This window comes from Penaeus chinensis, chromosome 15 (assembly GCF_019202785.1).
Source record: "Penaeus chinensis breed Huanghai No. 1 chromosome 15, ASM1920278v2, whole genome shotgun sequence".
NCBI classification, from domain to species: domain Eukaryota; kingdom Metazoa; phylum Arthropoda; class Malacostraca; order Decapoda; family Penaeidae; genus Penaeus; species Penaeus chinensis.
Genome location: NC_061833.1, coordinates 20,991,283 through 21,013,782, shown reverse-complemented (window position 1 = coordinate 21,013,782; position 22,500 = coordinate 20,991,283). Strand labels below are relative to the sequence as shown.

Genomic DNA, 22,500 nt, shown 5'->3' with positions numbered 1-22,500 from the left:
CTAAGCTTAACCAGTCATCAGCTATCAAGTACTTTGTGTAGGGAATAGTGAACTCCTCACCCAAAGAAAAGAAAAAAGAAAGGTATTTCCTTGAAGTTTCCCATGGCAAACATATAAAAAGAAAACTAAAATATATAATTACAGAAAAAAGATCAAAAGATCCCTCACACAGCAGTGCTGATAACTATGTAATCAAACGAAGGCTTAAAATGAGACACCAAAGACCACTCAGTCTATTAGTAATCAACGTGTACCTCTGACTTGCTGTTCGAGCGACATTATAACATCTACGGCCATGTTGAGAATACCAAGCTTAGTTTGGGGCTTGTCAGTTTTCAGATGTGTCATGCACATCCTCCCCAGTTCCTTGAGAGCGTCGTTTATGTCACGGATTCTGATCCTGGGGGATGAAACAACGGGTGATGGCGTGTTAGTGCTTATTAGTTAGTGGGTGGATAAGGATCCCAAGCTGGGTTGATCTCTTCCCTACCCTACCCTCAGCCTCAACTGCCCATTCAGCACCATTGAGAATTAATCCCAACTAACTTTGACCACTTTCTCTTGTTGAAGAGCAAATTAGCATGGCAGTTATGGTGGTGGGGTCAGGAGGGGTGAGGGAGGGTGAAGGCAGTGTTAGCCCCAGAGGTGGGATCAGCTTGTGAGGCTTACCTCTAACCTGCTGCTCCAGGGTGGTGATCACCTCCACCGCCATGTGCAAAATGTTTAGCTTGGTCTGCGCCTTATCATTCTTACAATGGATCATACACATACGACCTAATTCCTTAAATGCTTCATTTATATCACGAACTCGTATTCTGAAAGGCAAAACCGTAAATGTCATCATCATTGATTACCAGAGGGATTTCATATGTGAAAAGTGCCGTTGCTGCACTGATGAAATGGTGAAGCGCGTAAAGAGTTCAGAATACAACTTGCATGAAGTGAAAGAGCAGCCCCTTCATATCTGGGTTATTTGGTAGTAACAATTAATGAGCACATTTACGGTTTCCAAGCCTACTCTAGATAACATCTAAGTAGTAGAATGCCTCCTTAACTAAAATATAAGGACATAAATCTGTAAGCGAAATATTTATATTAATGAAGAAACACACAGTCATCTGTACGTAAAAAAAATAGGACGTAAACACCCAATATGAAGGGGAAATTATGCAAAATAAGCAGAAGCCAAGAAATAAAAATTAAAAGAACTACTATAACTTACATTACTATCACTGGATCAACAAAATGTACATAAAAAGAAATACAGGAATTATTTGTAAAAAGTAATGTGCATCACTGACATTTAATGCAAAACTCTAGTCATTTGACATTTTTTAAAAGTTTCTTTGAAAAATTATAATTAAAAAATAAGTCATATAAAAAAACTAGTCAGCTTTCATTCACTCAATCTCTTTTGAAGTCAACAACCATGCAAATCACTCAGAATTACAATAAAATATTATGCCAATACACATTTATAATGCTATAAAAGTCCTATGAACTTGACTTCAAAAAATGTGTGTATATATATATAAAACAATCTGAAAAATCCTTTTTAAATTTTCTTCCTTCTTTGGGTAACAAGTACCTAAAAAGCTACTACTACCTCTGACACATATAATCAATATTTTCACAGAAGGCTGATCAGAGGTAGTGCTGCACAAAGCAACACACTTGAAGAAAAGCATTTCAACACCTACAGCTTTATCAAGAAATTAAAATATAAATAAATCAATTGATTCACTAACTAAAAGAAAAAAAATTACCCACCTTTCCCTGGCATTATTAGCTTGACGTCGTTCCTTCTCCCTCAGTGCTTTAGTCTCTGGATCTGTACATTCCTCATCCTCCGTGCTGGAACCAGAACTATTGACCATTAATAATATTAGTTTACATCAAATCTTGAAAGAAAGAAAACTTATTTTCTTAACATCATGTTATCAACTTTGACCACTTCTTAAATATTTTGAATTTGGACGATCATTGCAATTAAACCATTTCATTATTTCAAATGCTAACTATGGCAATTATGCTACAATCTAAGTTATCTCATACTAACGTAAGTGCTCCCTCAAAGTGTTAGTATGCCTACTAGATAATGAACTTCAATTATGAATTTCATTATCATTTTTGATAATGTAGTCCCCATCACCACCCACAGACATGTAATTCTTTGACATAACTCTTTTTCTGATTCTACATTTTATGATTTTCTTTAAAATAGGAGTCTCTCATGCTAAACCAATACACTCGACTCACTGCAGAGCCGAAGTCGGAAGTCCAAGCAGGGGTGGGCCATGTGGTTTCAGAGGGTGAGGCAAGCTGGACTGGGATAGACTAAAAAGGGAAATGTTTCAGTGTAACAAAACATTTTTCTCTCTTTTAGAATTCAATTATATCAGACATTGCATGAAAGTAATGCATATTTTCTTTACATGCAATTTCAAAAGAAGCATTTTCTGCTATTACTACAATAAAGGGGCATGAAAACATCTGTCTTTGCAAAGGCCCAGCACTGCTCGACATCATGTAATGGTAATGAGCAGAGCAACTACAAAATGGCATGTGATGTTGGATGTGTACAAACTTAGCTCAACAGTCACACAAAATACCATATGAGGGCAAGATAAGATGTAGGGCAATAGTGGGAAGAAGGGAAGGCATAAAAGGAAGGGCAAGAGAAAGAGAAACAGATTAACCACAAATGATATTTCAGTACTATACGACTTAGTTTGTGTCCAACTCAACACGTACGAACAAAAATGTCAGTACCTGCGAGAGCGTTTGCCTCCTTTGGCTCCTGCAGGCATAGAACCTGCTACTGTAGTGGTGGGTAAATGGGAGCTGGTGAGGTCCTCTGATTTTATCTCCACTTTCTCCTTCACATCTAAGCCTGAGAGGAAATTCGAAAAAGGATTAGGATATACATTTAATTTGATGAAGCACAACTTTCAAACAGGAAGTCTTGATAATAATCTCTTCATAAAAGGAAAAACCTGTAACACAAGACCAACTCAACCACAAAGAATGCATACCTGGTACACCTAGGGCCTTCAGATCTTGCGAGTGTGATCCCAAGGATGTGAAGGTAGAGTTAGGTGGCCCCCCCAAGTGTGAATCCAAGGCTGAAGGGTAGGGAGGAAGAGAACCCCCATGTGTTGGGGGGCCTAAGTGTGAACCAGCACCTGGCACACCTCCTGAGGTTTCTGCATGGCGCTGTAGGACATTGACAGCATCCTCCAGTCGTTCATCTATCCTTGACCCCTAATTTGGTAGAAAGATTAACAATTAAGATATCTGTATCCCTGATAAAGGTTGACGTAGGCAAGAGGGGAAGGAAAGAGCAAAGATGAAAAAAAAGAAAGAAAAAAAAAAAAAAAAACAGTGCACAGAAAAATTACTGAAGTAATATCTTTTAGTTCTTATTTTGAATCTGTCTTTCCTAAATGCAACCAAATCAATAACCTCATTCAGTTCAGTCAAGAACAACATCAGGAATATTGATATATCTAAAGCAATAGCCTTGACAGTTGCAGTAAAAAAAATATTGTATGATAAGCAGGAGTGAGCTAAAGGGAGAAATACCTGTTTTCTATCCTAATCTGCATAAAACACATGTAACTACAAATATAAATACCTATACCAACATAAATCTCATTGCAATACACATATACAAATACTCAGTAATTCCTTGCCTTTGGGTAGCTGTGAACATATACATTGTAAGAGAAAAATATTTTCATCTCTGTACATCAATATGCACATACATAAGAATGTGGATGCTTGTAAGTAGACCAGTAAGAGAAAGCGCAATAACATATCATATCATATACAAAGACACTGAGTTAAATAAAATTTGCATTGCAGATTATTAACACAAGATTAACACCAACGGCATAATATGTAAGCCATTCCTGCTTATCACACAAACTCACATAAATCAAAGCAGAAGTGAGAGTGCGTCATTTACCTCAATACCGTGATCTCGAAGGTAGTCGATTGCTGATTCTAAGTTCTCCTCTGGCATACGTGGCTACAGTGCAACAAAGAAGAAAAGAAGAAAAAAAATGTAAAACAACCATGCAAACTTAAGTGAAAAAGGTGAACTAGAAACATGCATACAGTATGTGGTGCAGATTTTTACAGACTAGTCAAATTGTTCATGCTATGTCAGTAAACAAGACAACATGCAGTGTTGTCATAAGGAGTGAAAAAAAAGAAAAAAAAAAAAAAGTACTGAATAAACTACTAGACTTTTTTTTTTTTTACTCTAATGTACTACTTTTTCCCATTCCAAAACGTAAAAAAAAAAAAGTTAGAAAAACTTTGTCTTTCCTTATGAGTGATTCACATGACACCTAATTCTCAAACAAGGAGCCAGGAAAGTGGACCAGTAAATCTTTCTCATACTGATTAACCCTATTACCAGTAACCCAAGATCATCTAAAATGTAAAAATAAAAATAAAATGAAGTAAATAATAATTCACCTACAACTACATTCCATCACTTTATGCATGACACTCACTTCTAAGATACATGATACAGATAAAAGGACAAAAGATTAACAATGGGTCCTCTCTCTTGTATTACACATAACCCAGAGAACAGGTTGTAAACTCTAGAGCTAGAGAGACTACAGTCATGCAAGTAAGATCTAATCAAGGGTGGGATGCTGGCAAGCTTGGTGCGCCTGTTGCAAAATATGCTATTAATCGAAAACACTGACAATGTGGCACAGCAGTGTTTTCAAAACAGTACTGCTCCTAATTATCCGATGCACAAGACCAAAAACTGCCATGTTAATATATTGGTGGCAAAATACAAGTCTGGGAATGGAAGCTTACCATGGGAAGGGAACGTTCATAGTGAGGTGAGGTGGGTGTATGGGGCTGTGGCCACTGTTGTTGGGCCCCACTAGGTGCCCCAGAGGTGAGAGGGGGCGGGGAGGTTGCTGATACTGGGGTGCCAGGATTACTGCTGTAGCTGCTCGGCGTCTGCTCTCCAGGGTAAATCTAACGGGCATAATATTCCATCATGATGATAAAGCTCTCACTGATTTTTGTAACCTCCCCAAAAAATTATTAATTTCATTTATCAACATCAATATCATGTGAAAACAGTATTTACATGATATCAGATTAAAGTGTTCTGAAACTCGATACTAGACCTCAGCCAGAATATAATGACAGTTCACATATGACAAGATAACAAAGAACGAAATATGTATGATTTTGTTTTCTTCATCTGCTACCTTTGTTTTCCCCTAAAAAGATCCTAACAGGAATGGGTGGAAAGGAGTACAGGCATGACTTTATTTCTAATCATTCACTGTAAACGTCAATGCTTGGTAGATTACAATCATATACATGACATTCCTGCCTATTTATTTACAAGCCAATGTGTTGTGAATTTGTGCAGTTGTGCTTGAGCAAATAAAACAGTGCATCAGCTGTATAAACTTCAAACAATGACCACGCAGGTACTCACTGAGGACATCGCTTTGCCAATTGAATCTGCTGAGTTGCCTGTTGCTGTGGCCTGGGTGTGGTTAGGCACAGGGGAGTGTGTGTAAAGGGGGGAGGAGGTTGCCACAGAGCCACCACCAGTTGTGCTACTCGCACCAGGACCACGGAATGAAGACATGGGTGGCAATCCAGATGCCATGTGATCATAACCCTGAAAAACAAATGTTTATTACATAATGCCCTAGTGTAGTTAAAAACTGTTAATTAGCAACCTTGCTAGAGATGATAAAACATTAGTTTCTTTTTCTAATACTAAAAATACTCACAAATGCATTTGTCTGATAGCTCTTTTTCTTAGGTCAAACACACTGCCAACTTACCATAGGTTCTTGTAGGTGTGATGGCATGTAGTGTGGCTGGGTGAGGTGCGAGGTAGGACCCATCATGGACGGTGCTGTGTATGGGTAACTTGCCACAGCTCCAGCGGCTGCGGCTGCGGCTGCGGCTGCTCCAGTGCCGCCACCGCCTGTTGCCCCCCACACGTCACTTCCTCCACTCTCTAAAATGTGAACATGTGTTACAACCATCTTCAGATTTAAACTGATAATATAATAGAAAACACAGAAAATAAAAAACATAAAATTTATAAAGAACCCAAAGTACCCTCTGTATATACTACATTCAAACAAACAATGCAGAAAAATAATGCAACACATATACTTGCCCATAAAGTATGATTCCCCATAGAGCCCTCCTGGCTTTGGTGATGTGTACCGCGGAGAATCCTGGTTGAAGTCATCCGAGCCATACTGGAAAGAAAAAGCAGTGAAATCAGTATATTACATCATAAACATCTGCCATATAATCATTATTTCCTAAACTTCTCCCCCTTATGTATATGATTTCAAATAGTGTGTGGGTGGGGGTGGGGTGCATATACATACGAACATACATACAAACATTCATATATGTGTGTGTGTGTGTGTGTGTGTGTGTGTGTGTGTGTGTGTGTGTGTGTGTGTGTGTGTGTGTGTGTGTGTGTGTGTGTGTGTGTGTGTGTGAGTATGTGTGTGTGAGTATGTGTGTGTGTGTGTGTGTGTGTGTGTGTGAGTATGTGTGTGTGTGTGTGTGAGTGAGTATGTGTGTGCATATTTGTGTGTGTATGTGTGTATGTATTTCTGTATATATAAATGTGTATGTGTGTATGTATTTCTGTATATATAAATGTGTGTGTGTGTGTGTGTGTGTGTGTGTGTGTGTGTGTGTGTGTGTGTGTGTGTGTGTGTGTGTGTGTGTGTGCGTGTGCGTGTGCGTGTGCGTGTGCGTGTGCGTGTGCGTGTGCGTGTGCGTGTGCGTGTGCGTGTGCGTGTGCGTGTGCGTGTGCGTGCGTGTGCGCGGGTGGGCATGTGTAGATGCTCACGCGTATGAATAGTGTGAAAAAATTGCCTGAGGATGGATGCAACTTGAAGATGATCTTACATACAGCCTGATTGGGTTAGCTTCCACTTCACCAAGAGTTACTTGCATCAATATGCATTTCTATCCAGTCACCGCTTAAGGCCCGCAACCGCACTTCAACACTATTGTGTGCGAAGCCGAAACCAGCTCCCGTCAGTCAGCACGCGAGCCAGATAATATGGTGAAGCTCAAGTATAACCCGAACAGTGGTGGGGGTCTCCTTCATGCCAGGAAGGTAATATCGGGTAATATCACTTATCGTGTCGGTGGGCCAGCAAACCCAATAATGTAGCCCGGGCGGCCGCCAACGCCTCATCCAATAATGGGTAGCCTATTGCCCCCTCCCCTCCCCCTCGTTCCTCTCTCCCCAACGCCCTCCCCTCTCTTCCCTGCCCCTTCAACATTACCGTGTTCCCCTGCCTGGCTGCTCCTCCTCCTCCTCCTCCTCCTCTCCAGCGCCGCTCACCACCACTACACGAGAACAAGTTATGACCAATATCTACATACGCAGCCCAACAATAACTCAACCATTACGCAATATTCAAAAATCTTTCCGTTGGCACTTCGCGACTCGCACCGGCGACCCACTGGCTGGCGGAAGGAGACTTCGGGGAAATGTACGGTAAAACTATAATGCTCTTCGTTGAAAATGAAGGGGGCTGTTCACATCATCTGAGACGCCGAGTGGTTGATCCGAGTGTTGGAGCGAGAGGTAACTCGGGCGAGGGAAGGAAATGGCTTTGTCTGGTAAATAATGGCGGAGAACCTTCTATTCCCCCTAAACCGAGCCCTTCCCCCAAAGTCTCCCCTCACTTAACTCGCTCACAGACCATCACGATCACTCATTCTCTCTCATTCTCTCTCTCTCTCTCTCTCTCTCTCTCTCTCTCTCTCTCTCTCTCTCTCTCTCTCTCTCTCTCTCTCTCTCTCTCTCTCTCTCTCTCTCTCTCTCTCTCTTCTCTCCACAAGTAGGATAGTCACCTACTTTCGTGAAAGGCTTAAGCATCCCTGCGAATAACAGCTGAGCAACGCAGCGCAACATGAACTCCGGAGACAAGAGTTCTTGGGTACTGTCAGAGCGCTTAAAAGAATGACAGAGAAGCGCAAGGAAGGGAATAAGTTAATGGAGGAGGAGCAGAAGGAGGAAGATGCAGTGTCGCTGAAGAAGGTTACTAAACCGGGATCTTTCAAAAAAGAAAGGGAAGAGAAGGAGAGAAAGAAAAAAGCCGGGTGATTAAAAATCTCTTAACCCGACATGATACATTCGACATTCTCACGCCCCGAGGAACCCAATGGAAGCTGGGCGGCGTGACCTAACACAGCGTGGGCGTCTCTCCACAACAATGCTGTCCTGTAATTGATAAAGGAAGGAAAAAGTCTTGATGGCGCACCCGGGGGCCCAACGCCGTGCCATCGCCGACGAAACAAAACGAAAGTGTCCGAAACCCAAGTGTGGGGAGTTTAATATGAGACTTATTGAAGCTATAAACTCGGAGTAAATAATAAATGGACACTCATAAAGCTAGGAAGTGCCACGCCGGACATCAAGATGGGAACCAAAGAGGCGTAACCCCGTCTGTCGGTTAGGCTCATCTTCGCTACACAAAACAACGTCAACCTGTTCCTTATCCTCGTCGTTGGCACTCTATGGCTTTTCATTAAGTTGAGAAGATAATTTCGCGTTGCTGAATATGAAGAGTGCACTCAAGAAAATTACTTAATACGAGCGATAAATGGGTGGGTGTAAACATCGGCGCGGCGGTAAATACACGAATTAGTCTCCGTCAAAACTGTTGGGAAGGAGGAATTTTATGTCGGCATCTTGTCCACAGGTACACTTCTCACTGCTCTCCCGGCTGCGGAATAAGCTGACATCCCTGCGTAGGGAAGTAAGCAACTGTGGCGCAGGAGACAGTTCGAGAAATTATCCCCGGGCGTTATCCGGGGATCGCGTAGGAGCAGCGGATCGTCCTTAGCTGTGCGGCGATGCGCTCGCCAACACACCGCAACCTCCACCTCCACCTCCACCTCCTCCTCCTCCTTAACAAAAATGTATTTCAAATTGCAAAAGAAACCCGGGAACTTTACGAGAGTCGGGTTTCATAAAGAGATGGAGCAGCCGTATTCCCGCCGACGTGCTCTTCTTCCAGGGTAATAACCCGCGAATATCTGATGTGTGCTGCACCCTCGCACCCATCACGCCGTGTCCTACCTCACCCTTACTCCGCACTGTGTTGTTTCATCTGACACCCTATTTAGAGCCACTGCAAGGGCTGGTGCACCCTCACAGCGTAAGGGTATCATGCTACCCTGACACTGGCATGATGTCGACATGTGACCTTTCATATCAGACAAAGAGTTTGTTTAATGTATGTCGTCAACTAGCTTGACCAAGCACCCATACACTCTTAATGGCTTCTTCTGTCTTGACATTTACATCATACACGTCCCGCCTGACGTGAGGCTGAGACACATCTCGGAACTCTTGAGGGCCGAGGCGACCCCCTCAGCTGGGACGTGATAAAAACACGTTTCTCTCTCCCGCTCGCACTAATTCAAGCAAATTACCTAAATAGACCGATAAAAAGGGTTGCCCAAGAGCGTCCTGTCACACGGGGATAAAACTCCCACCCAATCGTCGCGCCTTTGTCGAGGGCGGGGCGGCTCGCTGGGGAGAATATGACATTTCGTCTCCCTTGAGAGTACTCGTGCATCATTGATAGACTCAGATTGAAGTACACTTCTCTTTCGACGACTCCGTTGGCTATGATTTGGCTCGCCTTAATACACCCCCCCCCCTCTCTCTCTCCCTCTCTCTCCCCCTCTCTCTCCCTCTCTCCCCCTCTCTCTCCCTTTCTCTCTCTCCCTCTCTCTCTCCCTCTCTCTCCCTTTCTCTCTTCCTTCCATTACAACCAGGAAAACGAGACCAACACTGAAAACAGGGAGGATGTTCAACTCGCTCATTTTATCAAATCTGTCCTAAATATCTTCATGAATGCTCGAATACAGACTATGATATCCGACGCTTCTTAACCTTTATCGATGAGAATTTTGAAAAGCTACGAGATGAAATCGAAATGTCAACGGGAATACGTTATTGGCGGCTGGAGCAGAGGAAGAACACCTTCACACATAATTTACGGGTCTCCATGAATACCTCAACTCGGCACCTGGACGCACCTGCGGGTATTACTCACGATTAACTAACAATGAAGAGGTAAATCACGTCCTCATTTTCGTGTCCATATTACTGTTCTTGCTGGATTTAAAAAAACAAAAAGAGTTTGAAATCAATAACATAAGACTGGTTGATTTAACCAGAAGGCTGAAGCAGGATGAAAGGATGCGAGAACCTTCCATACAAAAAACGCACGTCACCCTAAGGACGGCCTGCAACGGCAAAAGTGTGAGGGCGGCATTAGCGCGCCCTCGGCGAGGCCCTCTCTTCTAGGGAGCCCCCGTAACAACCTAGTTTCTGCCGCCGCCGGACGCTGGGGATAAAAAGCGCAATATGAGGGCGTCCACGTCCACCATGTCCAGGCTGGGGTCATCATAAAATCATCAGAGACCTCCTTCGCCCCCAGCCGGGAGGGACCTGCCTGGAGGGACCTGCCTCGGCCACGAAGGAGGGCTGCGGAAGGGACGCGGCCGCCGCCACCACGACGGCGGCAGCGAGGGGGCGGGGGAGCGGAGGAGCCGCAAGTCAGGAGAGAGGTGTGTGTGTATGAGAGAGAGAGAGAGAGAGAGAGAGAGAGAGAGAGAGAGAGAGAGAGAGAGAGAGAGAGAGAGAGAGAGAGAGAGAGGAGAGTAGAAGATGAGAGAAGATGAAAGAAGATGAACGAGAGAGGGGGGAGAGAAGGAGAGGAGAGAAGTGAGAGAGAGAGAGAGAGAGAGAGAGAGAGAGAGAGAGAGAGAGAGAGAGAGAGAGAGAGAGAGAGAGAGAGAGAGAGAGAGGGGAGAGAGATGGGGTGGAGAAGGAGAGGAAGAGGAGAGAGGCGGGCAGGGAGGAAGGGAGGGAGGGAGGGAGGGAGGGAGGGAGGGAGGGAGGGAGGGAGGGAGGGAGGGAGGGAGGGAGGGAGGGAGGGAAGGGAGGGAAGGGAGGGGATTGGTGAGGGTGAGGGAGGGAGGAAGGGAGGGAGGAAGGGAGAGAGAGAGAGAGAGAGAGAGAGAGAGAGAGAGAGAGAGAGAGAGAGAGAGAGAGAGAGAGAGAGAGAGAGAGAGAGAGAGCGAGAGAGCGAGAGAGAGAGAGAGAGAGAGAGAGAGAGAGAGAGAGAGAGAGAGAGAGAGAGAGAGAGAGAGAGAGAGAGAGAGAGAGAGAGAGAGCGAGAGAGAGAGAGAGAGCGAGAGAGAGGAGAATGAATAGGGAGAGGAGAGGAGAAATAGAGGGTAGAGAGGAGAAAAGGTAAGGTGAAGAGAGGAGAGGGGAGGAGAGGAGAAAGAGAGAATTGCTCTATAAAACTGTAAAACCATCGAGGTTTTATACATGATATCATGGGGTACGAGCGCTGTCTGGTGTCAGGAAAGCGGAGTTTCAGCAGTGTTGGCAGCCAGTTCGGGCGTAGGCACTGGTGGCAGCGCGAGGGTAAATGGTGGCAGGGCGCGCGCGCGGGCGAGCGATGGGCCGGGGGCGCAGCGCTAACTCAGCTAACAGCGCGGGTGCCAAGGGAGCGCGCCACAACGCTTCAAAGGGCGCCGCCCTCCCAGTAATTTCCATATCGTTCTTTGTGTGGCGGCGGTGCGGGGTTGGTGCACCCCACTGCCGTGCTACACCAAGCACGGGAACACCTGCACCATGCCAAACACGTAGCCCATACCTATCGCCGCAAGCATGCTCACCCACTCCGCACCATGTCAAAAAAGTGTCCCAAATCCTTGATAATGTTCCACTGTGGTGGCAACAACTATTACCACTTGAAATCGTGGAGTGAATACCGGCACTGGCTATATCCCATCGAAAGAACCACAGAGGCCAATCAATAAGATAAGGTCTCCGCCGCCGTTTCTTCAACCTTTGCATGATCGGGTCCTGATCCTAATCAGGTGATGGCGTCAGAGCGGATTCTACTGTGGCCAGCATTTAAACGCCTTTAAAAGAATGGCAAACAATTCACACGGATTGCAGCGCTGCGATTTCTACACTGAGATAGCATGTGACAATACAAAAGAGACGAAGACACATGCATTACATTATCTAGTACTTCCAAGAAAAGAAAATTATGACATCCGCCTTAAAGTTGCTTTTTGACTGACAAAGCGGCTATTTCATGTGCCGTCCTCCGGGGGGACGAGCGACCCCATTCCTCCACGGCCACCATTTTTGTAGATGTAACCGATGCATCATAATCAGCATGCCTTCGAAGGGACGAACAGACTGTGACGTTGGGCGCCGCTAAATTTCCTTGTTCGCTCGGCTGCTCTTGGCCCCATTGTTCTCAGAACGCTGGCCTCCCCTTCTGCGACCGTCCTTGCTGAAAACCGCCATGCTAAATCATGAACGCCACAATTACTTCTCTATTTCTGATTTGTTCTCATCATTTCTCCTATTTTTAAAAACACCCAAAAGACCTTCCGAAACGAGATCCGACGGCCTCGAGACAGGCAGCCGCGAGTAGTAGGTTAGCAGCGGCGCGGCGGCCAAAGGCGAGCCAGTAAGCCGATGCAGCGTGTGACGAAGGAAGGGAAAAATAGCCGAAGTAAGATAGGATGCGGTGAGCGGGAGGGGTGTATGGGGGGGGGGGGAGGGGCGCAGTGAGGAGGAGCTCCGAGCGTCCCCATCCCGGCCCAGCATCCCAAATATCGGGGATCTGTGCCATATTTCCAAGTCGTTCTTTTATTCATTGCCATCGACCCGAGTGACCAGGGGCTGCCTGCCTCGGGTAAAATGAAACAGGAAAACACAGTCGAGAACCGACTCTCGCCCACACCCAACTCTCTCCTCGTCTTCTCGTAACTTCTGGCTCGTTCCATGACTCGCATTCACCTACACAAAAGTCGGAGCCTCTATTCCTGGGTCAACCTTCCGACGTGTAAATCTGCAGTCTATTTTCACAATAGTATTTCCGGATTCAATATAATAATAAACTAGTCCCGAATAATTAATGCAGTGCAAGCCTATTTGCAACCATTAATCATTTTAATCATGACATAAATTCACTCTTCGGCTCCATCACTCGACCCACGGAAACACACATTTGCCCTTGCCCCTACCTATACTTACGGCTCAAACTCCCCTGCCTCTTTGCCTCCCCTCCCCTCACCCCTGGCCCCCTCCCCCCCACCCCTAGCCCCCTCCCCCCTCAGCCCCCACTCCCCACCCTCGGGCTTCCCCTTATCCACGCCTACTTTATCCCTCGACAGCTCGCCATATGTAAATCGGGTTCCGGGGGGTAGTGATGATATATGCAAAATCTCCTTGTCCAATACTCAGCAACTTGAGGCGCCCGATCCGTAAAATCGGGGCGGACATATCCAGCGTTATGGACCGGATTTGTAGCTGTCATGAGAGGGGCGGAAGGAGGCGGCGGGAGGGCAGTGCCGGGGTCACTACAAAACTGACTAGATTCTAAAATGGAACCCGGGAACTGTAAGTGTTTGTATATGTTAAAAAAACAAGCTAGGTTTGCAAATCCCTCCGACACGCACATGTCTGTGACCCAAGCACGACCATTGTGTTCCACAAAATTGTAGTCAGCTACTGTTTTTGCCTCTTGCAGCACGCTCGTTGTCTTAGCTAATCGGTGGCCAGATCTTGCCGACGACACACTTTCCTCCCTCCGCACAATATAGAAAAAATCCACCGCTTTTATCAACAATGACACATAAAACTGACCGTGATTGCACATCCGAGCCTATAGTTCGCGTGATCCTCGCCGGATTAAGAGGCGGAGGCAAAACAATGGCAAAAGGGAAGCGTCCCCGTTCCTGGCGCGAGGATAACCATCAGCTGTTACGATAACACTGAAAAATCATCGGCATTTCAATAACGACTACGATAAGGGCAGTGGCATCAGGCGGGGGACACTTCATACCCAACAAAGCTAAGAAACGCCATGGCATGAAGACAAGGGATAAGCTCTGCATATCCAAAGCTATTAGGATAATCCACGTATATCCAACAACTCTTGGCCCGAGGAGGAAACTTTAAAATACTGCAACAAAATTCTCTCGAGGGGGAAAAAAGAAATAGTAAAGAACGAGTCAAAGACAAATTGGGGGGAGAGAGGAAGACGCGTTGGCCAATAATGGAGCATGAATGAAAATGACACCCTAAAACACGTGAGGAATAAAAGAGGATAGTAGTGCAAGCCGCGATGAGAATGGATGCGACAACGAAGAGCAGACAGAGGGAGAGACTAAGGGATCGCATTCCACGAGGACCAGAAAGCTTAAGGACGAGCAACGGGAATGAGGCGAAGATGATGATGTCGAGGATGAATCAAAAAGACAAAGAGAAGAGGCCAAGAGGAGGAGCGGATGGGGAAATGAGGGAGTCTCTCTCACGAAGCGGAGGCAGGATCTCAAGGACGACCTCTGCTGGTGACGAGGATGAGGGAGGCAAAAGGAAGGAAGTCTACGAGGATAAGGAGCCCGGGAAGGATGAGCGAGGTGTTGGACTCCTGGGTGGGGAACACGAGTCATCCATTACTGAGTCGATAGTCCCGATATGTGGGGAGGTGAGGGGAGGGAGGAGGAGGGAAGGAGGGAGGGGGAGGGAGGGAGATGGGAAGGGAGGGCTGGTTTCCCCTCCGCCCCGCCTCCTCCCGCCTGCCGCCGCCAACTGGTGAGACTGCGAGCAGCGTCTTCGACATGCCCCGCGACACCCCGCTAACGTCCCCGGCTAATGGCACCCTGCCCGCCACCCTTTTACTCCGGCCCGCGCACAATTATCCAGCCATCTCTCCTTCGCCTTTGCCGACACCCCGAGGCCCACAGAAAAGCATAGATTTCGCCGTCGCAGATGTCACCATCGGCGGCGGATCCTCCTCCCTTTAATGCATCCTCCGGACGAGCGCGGGGGAGGCTCGCCTTTTAAAATCGGAACGCAATAATTCGAAAAAAAATAATATGCTCGAGCTAGACGTTTTCAATTTGACCAGAAATCGCGACGATGGATTTAAGATAGACGAAGCAGTTACTGAAGTATCTTCTTTCCTACTATAAAACCCCCGCTCTCGCGCCACTACACCCTCCGGCATTGGCAGCATGAACAGGCATTTCCTCTCTTAGACAGAAATTAATAGGAGACTACTGCTACTAGTTCTTGCCCGAAAAAAATTGAATATCAATTACATTGCAACAGATTTCAATACTCTCTCCATGAAAACTGTTGTCGGTGTCACGGGGAATATAAGTATCTGCAAAGCATAGTTGCATTACAGAAGAGTTGAGGTAACATCACCCTTTTAAGAGTATTCATGGCGGAGGAGAGCCAATACTAATGGATTCATACTGATGAAAGGAGGGAAGTGTGAGGGGAATGGTATCAGGGCATGATGCAAGGGTCAAGGAACCTACACACGCTCATTCATCTTCCAAGTGTGAAGTGGAAGTTACCACTTGTACTTAAATATTCCATGACTGCAACCACATAGTACTCAGCTTTGATTTAAAACATTTACATTGAGGTTAAAGATAAAAATACATACATGCTGTCCATGAAACTAGGGTAGTGTTATATCACGAAGGGAACGAGGCGGGGGGGGGGGGGGGGGGTGTATGCTAAATGTGCAGAGGGAGAAGAAACCATTTCCGATAACAGGTCATCAGCGGTACTCGTAAGCGTTCGTTGGGGTGGGGAGTCATGGGCGTCCGTCGCGCTGGAATGGGTCTCGCTGTCAGAAGCGCCGCCGTCCACCCCCTTGTGGTCTCATCTGGAATCCATCAGGGAGATCTCCCGCTCCCCTCACTCTCCCTTCCCTCTCTCCTTCTCTCTGATACCCTTCATCTCCTTCTCGTTCACACTTCCTTTCCCTTCCCTCTCTCCTTCCCTCTGATACCCTTCATCTCCTTCTCGTTCACACTTCCTTTCCCCCTTTTCTGAGCGCAGTCACCCCTTCGCAGCCGAGCGGCCCGACTCCGACTCCGACTAACTGTTAGCGAAAGCATTTCCTAGATTAAACGGTCCAAATCAGGAAAATCAGTCACGCTAGAAACGCTAGCAGGACAGGAAGGAAAATCTTGGAAAGTTACATCCCGTGTTAACAGACAAGCACACGAATATCATCACACGAGGAAAATTAATTCGGCAAAAAAGAAGAGAAAACAATAGATGCAAAAAAGTAATTCTCAGAATGAAGCGTGAGGCTGGGTGGCACGAGAGGGAGAGAATGAGGAAGGAGATGTTAGCGGCTGTGAGGGGGAAGGGAGGGAGGGAGGCCTTCAGGGGTCACGACCTGAGGAGCAATAAAAGTGTGACGGGCCCTCCCTCCCTCCGACGACAATCATCACCACGTGCCACACTCGCTACACACTACTACCACTACAAGCCATCACACTAACCCCTCGCCTCAAACCATCCCCTCGCCTCACGCTTACAGAGTCTTAAAGAAAGAGAAAAAATGTGGAGGGGGGCGAGTAATGAGGCAGAGAAGAACCCATAGTAGACAAAGGCCATCAGATCGAAAGACTATGCGAGAAGGAAAGCCAACCACGAGGAGAGGACGGGGTGGAGGGAAGGGGAGAGAGGAGGAGGAGGAGGGGAAGAAGAGAGGAGGGGCGGGGGAATCTCAATCTAGGTGGTGTTGTGTGAAACTGGAGCATCAGTCTGGTGCTTGATGCGTCGATGATGAGTGGTGATGAGTTACAAAGGCAGTGTCCCCCGGCAGCCAACATCCTGCCGCGCTAAGTAATGTGATGACGGGGGGGCAACGTGATCCTCGTCGGATAATTATAAACAATTAGTGTGTGAGCGGTTCCCCGCCGAGGATGTGGTGCATCAAGTGACCCCGCCGACTACCCTTCGTTTTATCATTTGCCGAGAAACATAACCGCTTACTCCGTCACCCTAAACGATAAGGTTTCAGCCGACACAATCATGGCCGATGCCCCGTAACCGATGCCACCCACAAATGCCTACAACCTCTCCCTCTTTATGCCCCCCCCCACCCCTCTCTCTCTCTCTCTCTCTCTCTCTCTCTCTCTCTCTCTCTCTCTCTCTCTCTCTCTCTCTCTCTCTCTCTCTCTCTCTCTCTCTCTCTCTCTCTCTCTCTCTCTCTCTCTGAATGTATGTAAGTATTTATTTATATCTCTGTATATATATGTATATATGTATATATGTATATGTGTGTGTGTGTGTGTATGAAAAGGAAAACAGCAACAATAAGAAATTAAAATAGACCATTTTTCATTTCTTATTGTGGCTGTGTTCTGTTTCACCTTTGTGTACACGTTACTGTACTTGTGTTCGTATGTATGTATGTATGTATGTATGTATGTATGTATGTATGTATGTATGTATGTATGTATGTATGTATGTATGTATGTATGCATGCATGTATGTATCATTCTCCCCCCCCCCCCCCTCTCTCCCCTCGGCCGATCACCGCCGGAAGCTCAGGCCGCCCACACTGACATCTACACCCACCGACACCACATTCGGTTAGCATATTTAACAAAAGCTGCCAATACCAACACCTACTACATCTACTGCGACTGTTATCGGCTTTACTTCCATACGTGGATCGGAGGCATCGGGGAGAAGGCGCTGTTGACTCCCGCCCTCTCTAGGCAGCCAGGTGGTGTCAACACGAAACAAGGGTCAATTTTAGTTTCGTTCAGATTTCGCTTCACAAATCGCCTTGGTATTAGTGATGAGACAATACATGATACCTCATGAATCTTGTGCAATATTAAGAGAAAGAGAAAACAAAACATAAATACCCGAGTTCTTGATAAACCCCCAGTAAAAGGGCCTCTCGGGATGAACCAGAAGAAATCAAGCCTGGTGTCAGTTGCGCATGAAGACAGACCAAGATACCCGAGAGGCTTGTCAGGTAGATGTTTCCTGTCACGCTCGCCGGCCTTCCTTTGCGTCGCTCTCGTGGATCCCCAGGTTAACTCAGGCACGCTGGTCTCCATGTTCTTGGGATTCGTGCCGCAATCACGTACGTTAAAGAGTTTCTTGCTCCCCGGCTCGAGAGTCTTGTATAAAATAAAAATAAACAACGACCAATGGGAGAGTTATAACACAAGCATCATGTCCAGCGCGCCCTAACAGAAGAGCGAGGGAATCGGCACATCTCAGGCCGGCCGTTATGAAAACAAAACATCGTATGTTGTCCCCTGTTTAGTGCGACGACGGCGGGCGGCGCGGCACAAGCAGCCGGTCAAGACGCCACCATATTGCTCTCGTCCCGCAGATATATCTTGAGACGATGCTGGTCTTCCTTCTCACTTACTGATGCCAAATGTATAGAGGAAACAATCACAGCTTCCCGATAACGCCCTAGGCAGCAACTTATGGCACCGTGGTTCATGCAGAACATCTGCAATACGCAGACGAGGTAGGAGGAGGAGGAGGAAGAAGAAGAAGAAGAAGAAGAGGACGATGAAGAAGAAAAGGAGACTAACAGAGGAAAAGAAATTAACAAGGAATTTGAGTGGATGCAACGAGGAAGAGCTGGATGCGACGGTCGCAAAATATTATCAGAAAGAAGGATAAACGACACTTACACGGGACGGGAACAGATAGCATAAAGACGCCGATAGCTGATTTGCTGCGAAAATGATACAAGGCTCACGAAAACACTCCATCAACTTTACAGGCATGTATGGCACTCCGATACTTGTCGATACGAGACATATTAGGCGCTCTAATCAGGATACTAACGAACAAGGCACGCTCTACGACTGACTGACATATGAAGTGTGACAGGTGGTCGGCGCTCACTCGCGCGCTCCCCTCCTTTCCCCAACCTAATACCTGATCAACACCTTGACCGAATTGACAGCTGGCTCCCTGTCATCATGGGAGGCTCCAAGTACACAGGTCTCTTTTTGACGGGTGTGAGTTGCTCGCGTCATCCCACGGAGACAGGTGTCAGTGACACTTCTTGAGTATGCGAAAGCGAGATTAAGTACTCAGAATACGCTCATTCGGACATGTGTTGCGGTCTTTAAGTGCTAATGGGACCGGAAGTCGTCTGACCTGAGGACCAGACCTGTGGTCATGAACACAGGCGCGTGCCACAGGTCCGACCGCACGCCCAACATGCACGAACACTAACACCACAGCTATTTGTACACTTCGCGAATGAAGCTGACACTGTCTCTCCAGTTACGATTTCCATCTTTGCTTTCACCTAGCTTGGCGAAGATACATGGCTGAGACACTTACCCCAAGAGGCTTGTGCGGGGGCATGTAGACGAACGGAGGCTTGTAGTAAGGGTACGTGCAGAACATGATGTTCCAATTTCCGCTCGTTGCCCGATACTTCACAAGGCTTCTCACAACATGTCACACAACTACACTAGGCGACGCTCACTGATCGGCGATAAGCTTCCGTAAGAGCGCAATTTTTATTATGAACACATCTCGGGGTGGCTTTGCGACCGCATAAATCCAGGGCGGAAGGTCGTAGCAGCGTGAGGGGAAACAGTAGGGCCTCTCTTCGCCGCCACAACTTGAGAGTGATGTTCGCATACGGAGGAGATAACCCTCGCTCATCTCGTGGCGGGCGTGAGGGGCGGGGGATCCTCGCGCCCCAGCCCACCGATTGGTCCGCCACGTCCCTGGCCCCGCCCACTTTATCACGAAACGTGCTCGCCACACAATGCTCTTCCATTAACACGCCCTTTGTCAACACTGAAGAGAGCTTCGAGGGGATGTAATGAATCGCAATTTTCTCGCCGATATCGCCGACGAGGCTGATCTCGAGGGGCTCGCCTTCACGGCGGCACGGAAGGCGTGGCAGTCGTCGCCCCTCCGCCACCGCCGGAGGTCGAGGGGAAGTGCAACAGCCGGTTGGTTCCATCACCGAAAATGGGAAACCTGACATTCACACCAATTTTTGTGTCGACATTTAGCAGCGCGGGGGAAGATTTGATTAGCAACTACTACTACTCGGCCTAAGTGTGTAAAAAGGGTCTCGATACAAGTCTGTGGATAAGGGTAAAAGCTTTCCACTCCTTAACTCCGGTCCCTCTCCCTCCCCCCCTCCCCCTGCCCCAGCCCTTCTTGCTTTCCTCCCCCCCCCTCCGCACCCCTCCCCCTCCCAGCGACGCCTCCCCAGATCCACTCCTCCTACCCAAAAAACGACGCCGGATCCCTCCCAAGTCATAATCACGATGCCAAAACCGCTTCGTCCCCACGTGTACTTATTCACACAACAACAAAATCAACACCATGTCTTAGCAAAGAAAATCTTACTGCTCCGAACAAAGACTCCCAAACAAGGACCCGACCGTTTATAATTTTAGAAGACAATAAAGAGATAATCATACGTGACTTATTTACCGGTCCCGTACTCACTACCTCGCACGTGCTTTGCCCTAGGATCGTGGTCCTTACCTGGAAAGAGAAAGAAGAGAATATCAGTAACAAAGCAATAAATATCAGTATAAGTAAAAAATAACTAATACAATACACAGACATCCCTACATAAAGGTAACTTATGTAAACAAAAAGGATGACTTCAAAATCAAATACGTTGTTCAGGATAAGCGTGTATAATCATATAAGGGCAGTGTACATTAATATGCCATGCGAAATCACGCTAATAGTACTCAAAATCTCCCCGGAAAAATGCTTTTCACAGAAACATTTTCCAAATTCGTAAAAAACGCAGATAAATATACGAATAAACAACATTCCCAAAATCACTTAGTCCGTTGCCGCATGTAATAAAAATAATTCTACGAACGGAGGAGGGGGAACTGGAACGAAAACAATTTTAAAAAGGCGGCCTTCGCTCCCTTGTCCATGAACTCGTAAAGTGTGAAAATAAATAAATAAATAAAAAAAGGATTATCGCAAGCCATATATGTGGATATCACGCCTCTAAAACACCGAATCCGCATTCTAACCCACAACTGCGCTTTTTAAAACTCGCAAACGCTCGCTAGTCAAGATAATCATCCTATCTCAAGGATTTGCTCTCTGCCAAGCAAGTCAAACAAATCTACACACAATAGACTTTACAAAAGCCACTTTCTGTTCAGTTAGATAAAAAAAGTCTATTTACGATGTAATCAATTATACGGATAAGAGGGTAATGATGACGAAGAGGAAACTCAATCGTTACTCTTGCAATCGTGTTGATGTTACTGGAGCAACACTGTTCGACAATCAACCACGAACAGAATCTAGAAAAGAACTGCATAAATGACCAATGCTTCATGCTACAGAGACTGCTGAAGACACGACGCACTCTACATGTGTAAATGAGACAGGTGTCTGTTATACAACATATTCTAAAATGTTTATATAAAGCGTGGTATTGAGAACGTGTTGGTCCACGTGAGGGAGCGGAGGTGGGGCAGTCGGGGGTCAATGGGGGGAGGGGAAGGGGGGCGAGAAGTGTCAGTAAACAAAGTCCTTCCGCGAGATAACATCGGAGCGGAGGTTGGCTCGTGGCGGCTCTTAACAATACAGGTAACGCAAGCAAGGCAGGTTGGGGCGGGGGAGAGGGAGAGGGGAAAGGGGGGGTCTCAATCTCTCTACACCTGACTATCATGTACCTTCCTGTCACCTCTGTGGTTCGGCCCAAGCCAGGCTCTCTGTCCCAGCTACCTCCCGTTTTTTTCCCACGGGACCACGTCTGTCGTAACGGGGGAAGCGAACACAAAAAGAAATCTGTTCTTCAATCGCGTTTTGTGACACCGCGGTCTAGGACGACTGCGTTAAGCGAGCTCGCATGGGCCGCGGTGGAGAGACAAGCTCGACGTGTCCACACCCAAACTCAAATCTAGTATGATATTCTACATATTAATAACTATTCATTCATAGAACGGTGATGCAAAAAAAGGTGTCAGTCTCCAAATCAAACTTAATCGGGGCATCAACTGCACTGCCGTTTCTTTGCATCTTTCAAAACGCGAAGCAGGGAAAGCGCGACAGAGATAGCAAAGGCGGCTTAATTTCTTCAGAAAAGGAGCATGCCTGCGGGTCGGGACGTGTCCGCCACGCTACCTCGCGCCAACCTTCAACACGACAAAAAAAAAAAAAAAAAAAGTCGGGTCGTCCTACTACACTCGGGTATGATACCGAGAAAATTACAGGTTTTATGATCGCCCCGAGACTGGATTCGAGAGCTCAAGAAGGGCAAAGGAAGAGACGAGGCGCGAGCCGAAAGCCTGCTTGGCCCAGGTCAAGCAGGGTCACACCTTCCCTAGTACTCGATAATGACCTCACTAACCTACCTGTCTCCAAATGACAATGCCCACTTCTTAAAATAAAGGTAAGTCAAATAAATAAAATAAACCTCAAGTCGTTCACAAAAAAATATCAACATGACAATAATAAAAAAGAATCTCGGCCCGCGCCTTGTATCATGAAGTGGTTTATATAAAAAGAGACCCTGGAGGTTTTCGGGAGACTGGTTATTACACTACTCTGTAATGCTGTCTGTACATCGCGAA

The 22,500-nt window shown here is 46.6% G+C and overlaps 1 protein-coding gene across 19 annotated transcripts in view; it reads right to left on the bottom strand.

Annotated features, from left to right (window-relative positions):
* The window catches only part of LOC125032714 (transcription factor 12-like), a 383,054-nt gene that overhangs the window by 4,390 nt on the left and 356,164 nt on the right, over positions 1 to 22,500 (bottom strand). For 9 of the 19 annotated variants that reach the window (XM_047623990.1, XM_047623994.1, XM_047623998.1 and 6 more), the window contains 10 exons: positions 6,191 to 6,275; positions 5,847 to 6,025; positions 5,489 to 5,677; positions 4,846 to 5,013; positions 3,971 to 4,033; positions 3,036 to 3,264; positions 2,773 to 2,893; positions 2,260 to 2,337; positions 1,771 to 1,866; positions 255 to 400 (listed from right to left, as the gene is read on the bottom strand). In XM_047623990.1, the coding sequence (XP_047479946.1) occupies positions 255 to 400; positions 1,771 to 1,866; positions 2,260 to 2,337; positions 2,773 to 2,893; positions 3,036 to 3,264; positions 3,971 to 4,033; positions 4,846 to 5,013; positions 5,489 to 5,677; positions 5,847 to 6,025; positions 6,191 to 6,275 (1,354 nt within the window). Of the gene's footprint in view, positions 1 to 254; positions 401 to 669; positions 816 to 1,770; positions 1,867 to 2,259; positions 2,338 to 2,772; positions 2,894 to 3,035; positions 3,265 to 3,970; positions 4,034 to 4,845; positions 5,014 to 5,488; positions 5,678 to 5,846; positions 6,026 to 6,190; positions 6,276 to 19,258; positions 19,496 to 22,500 lie in introns of those variants that run through there. The other 10 variants (XM_047623995.1, XM_047623982.1, XM_047623980.1 and 7 more) reach the window with 10 other exon arrangements.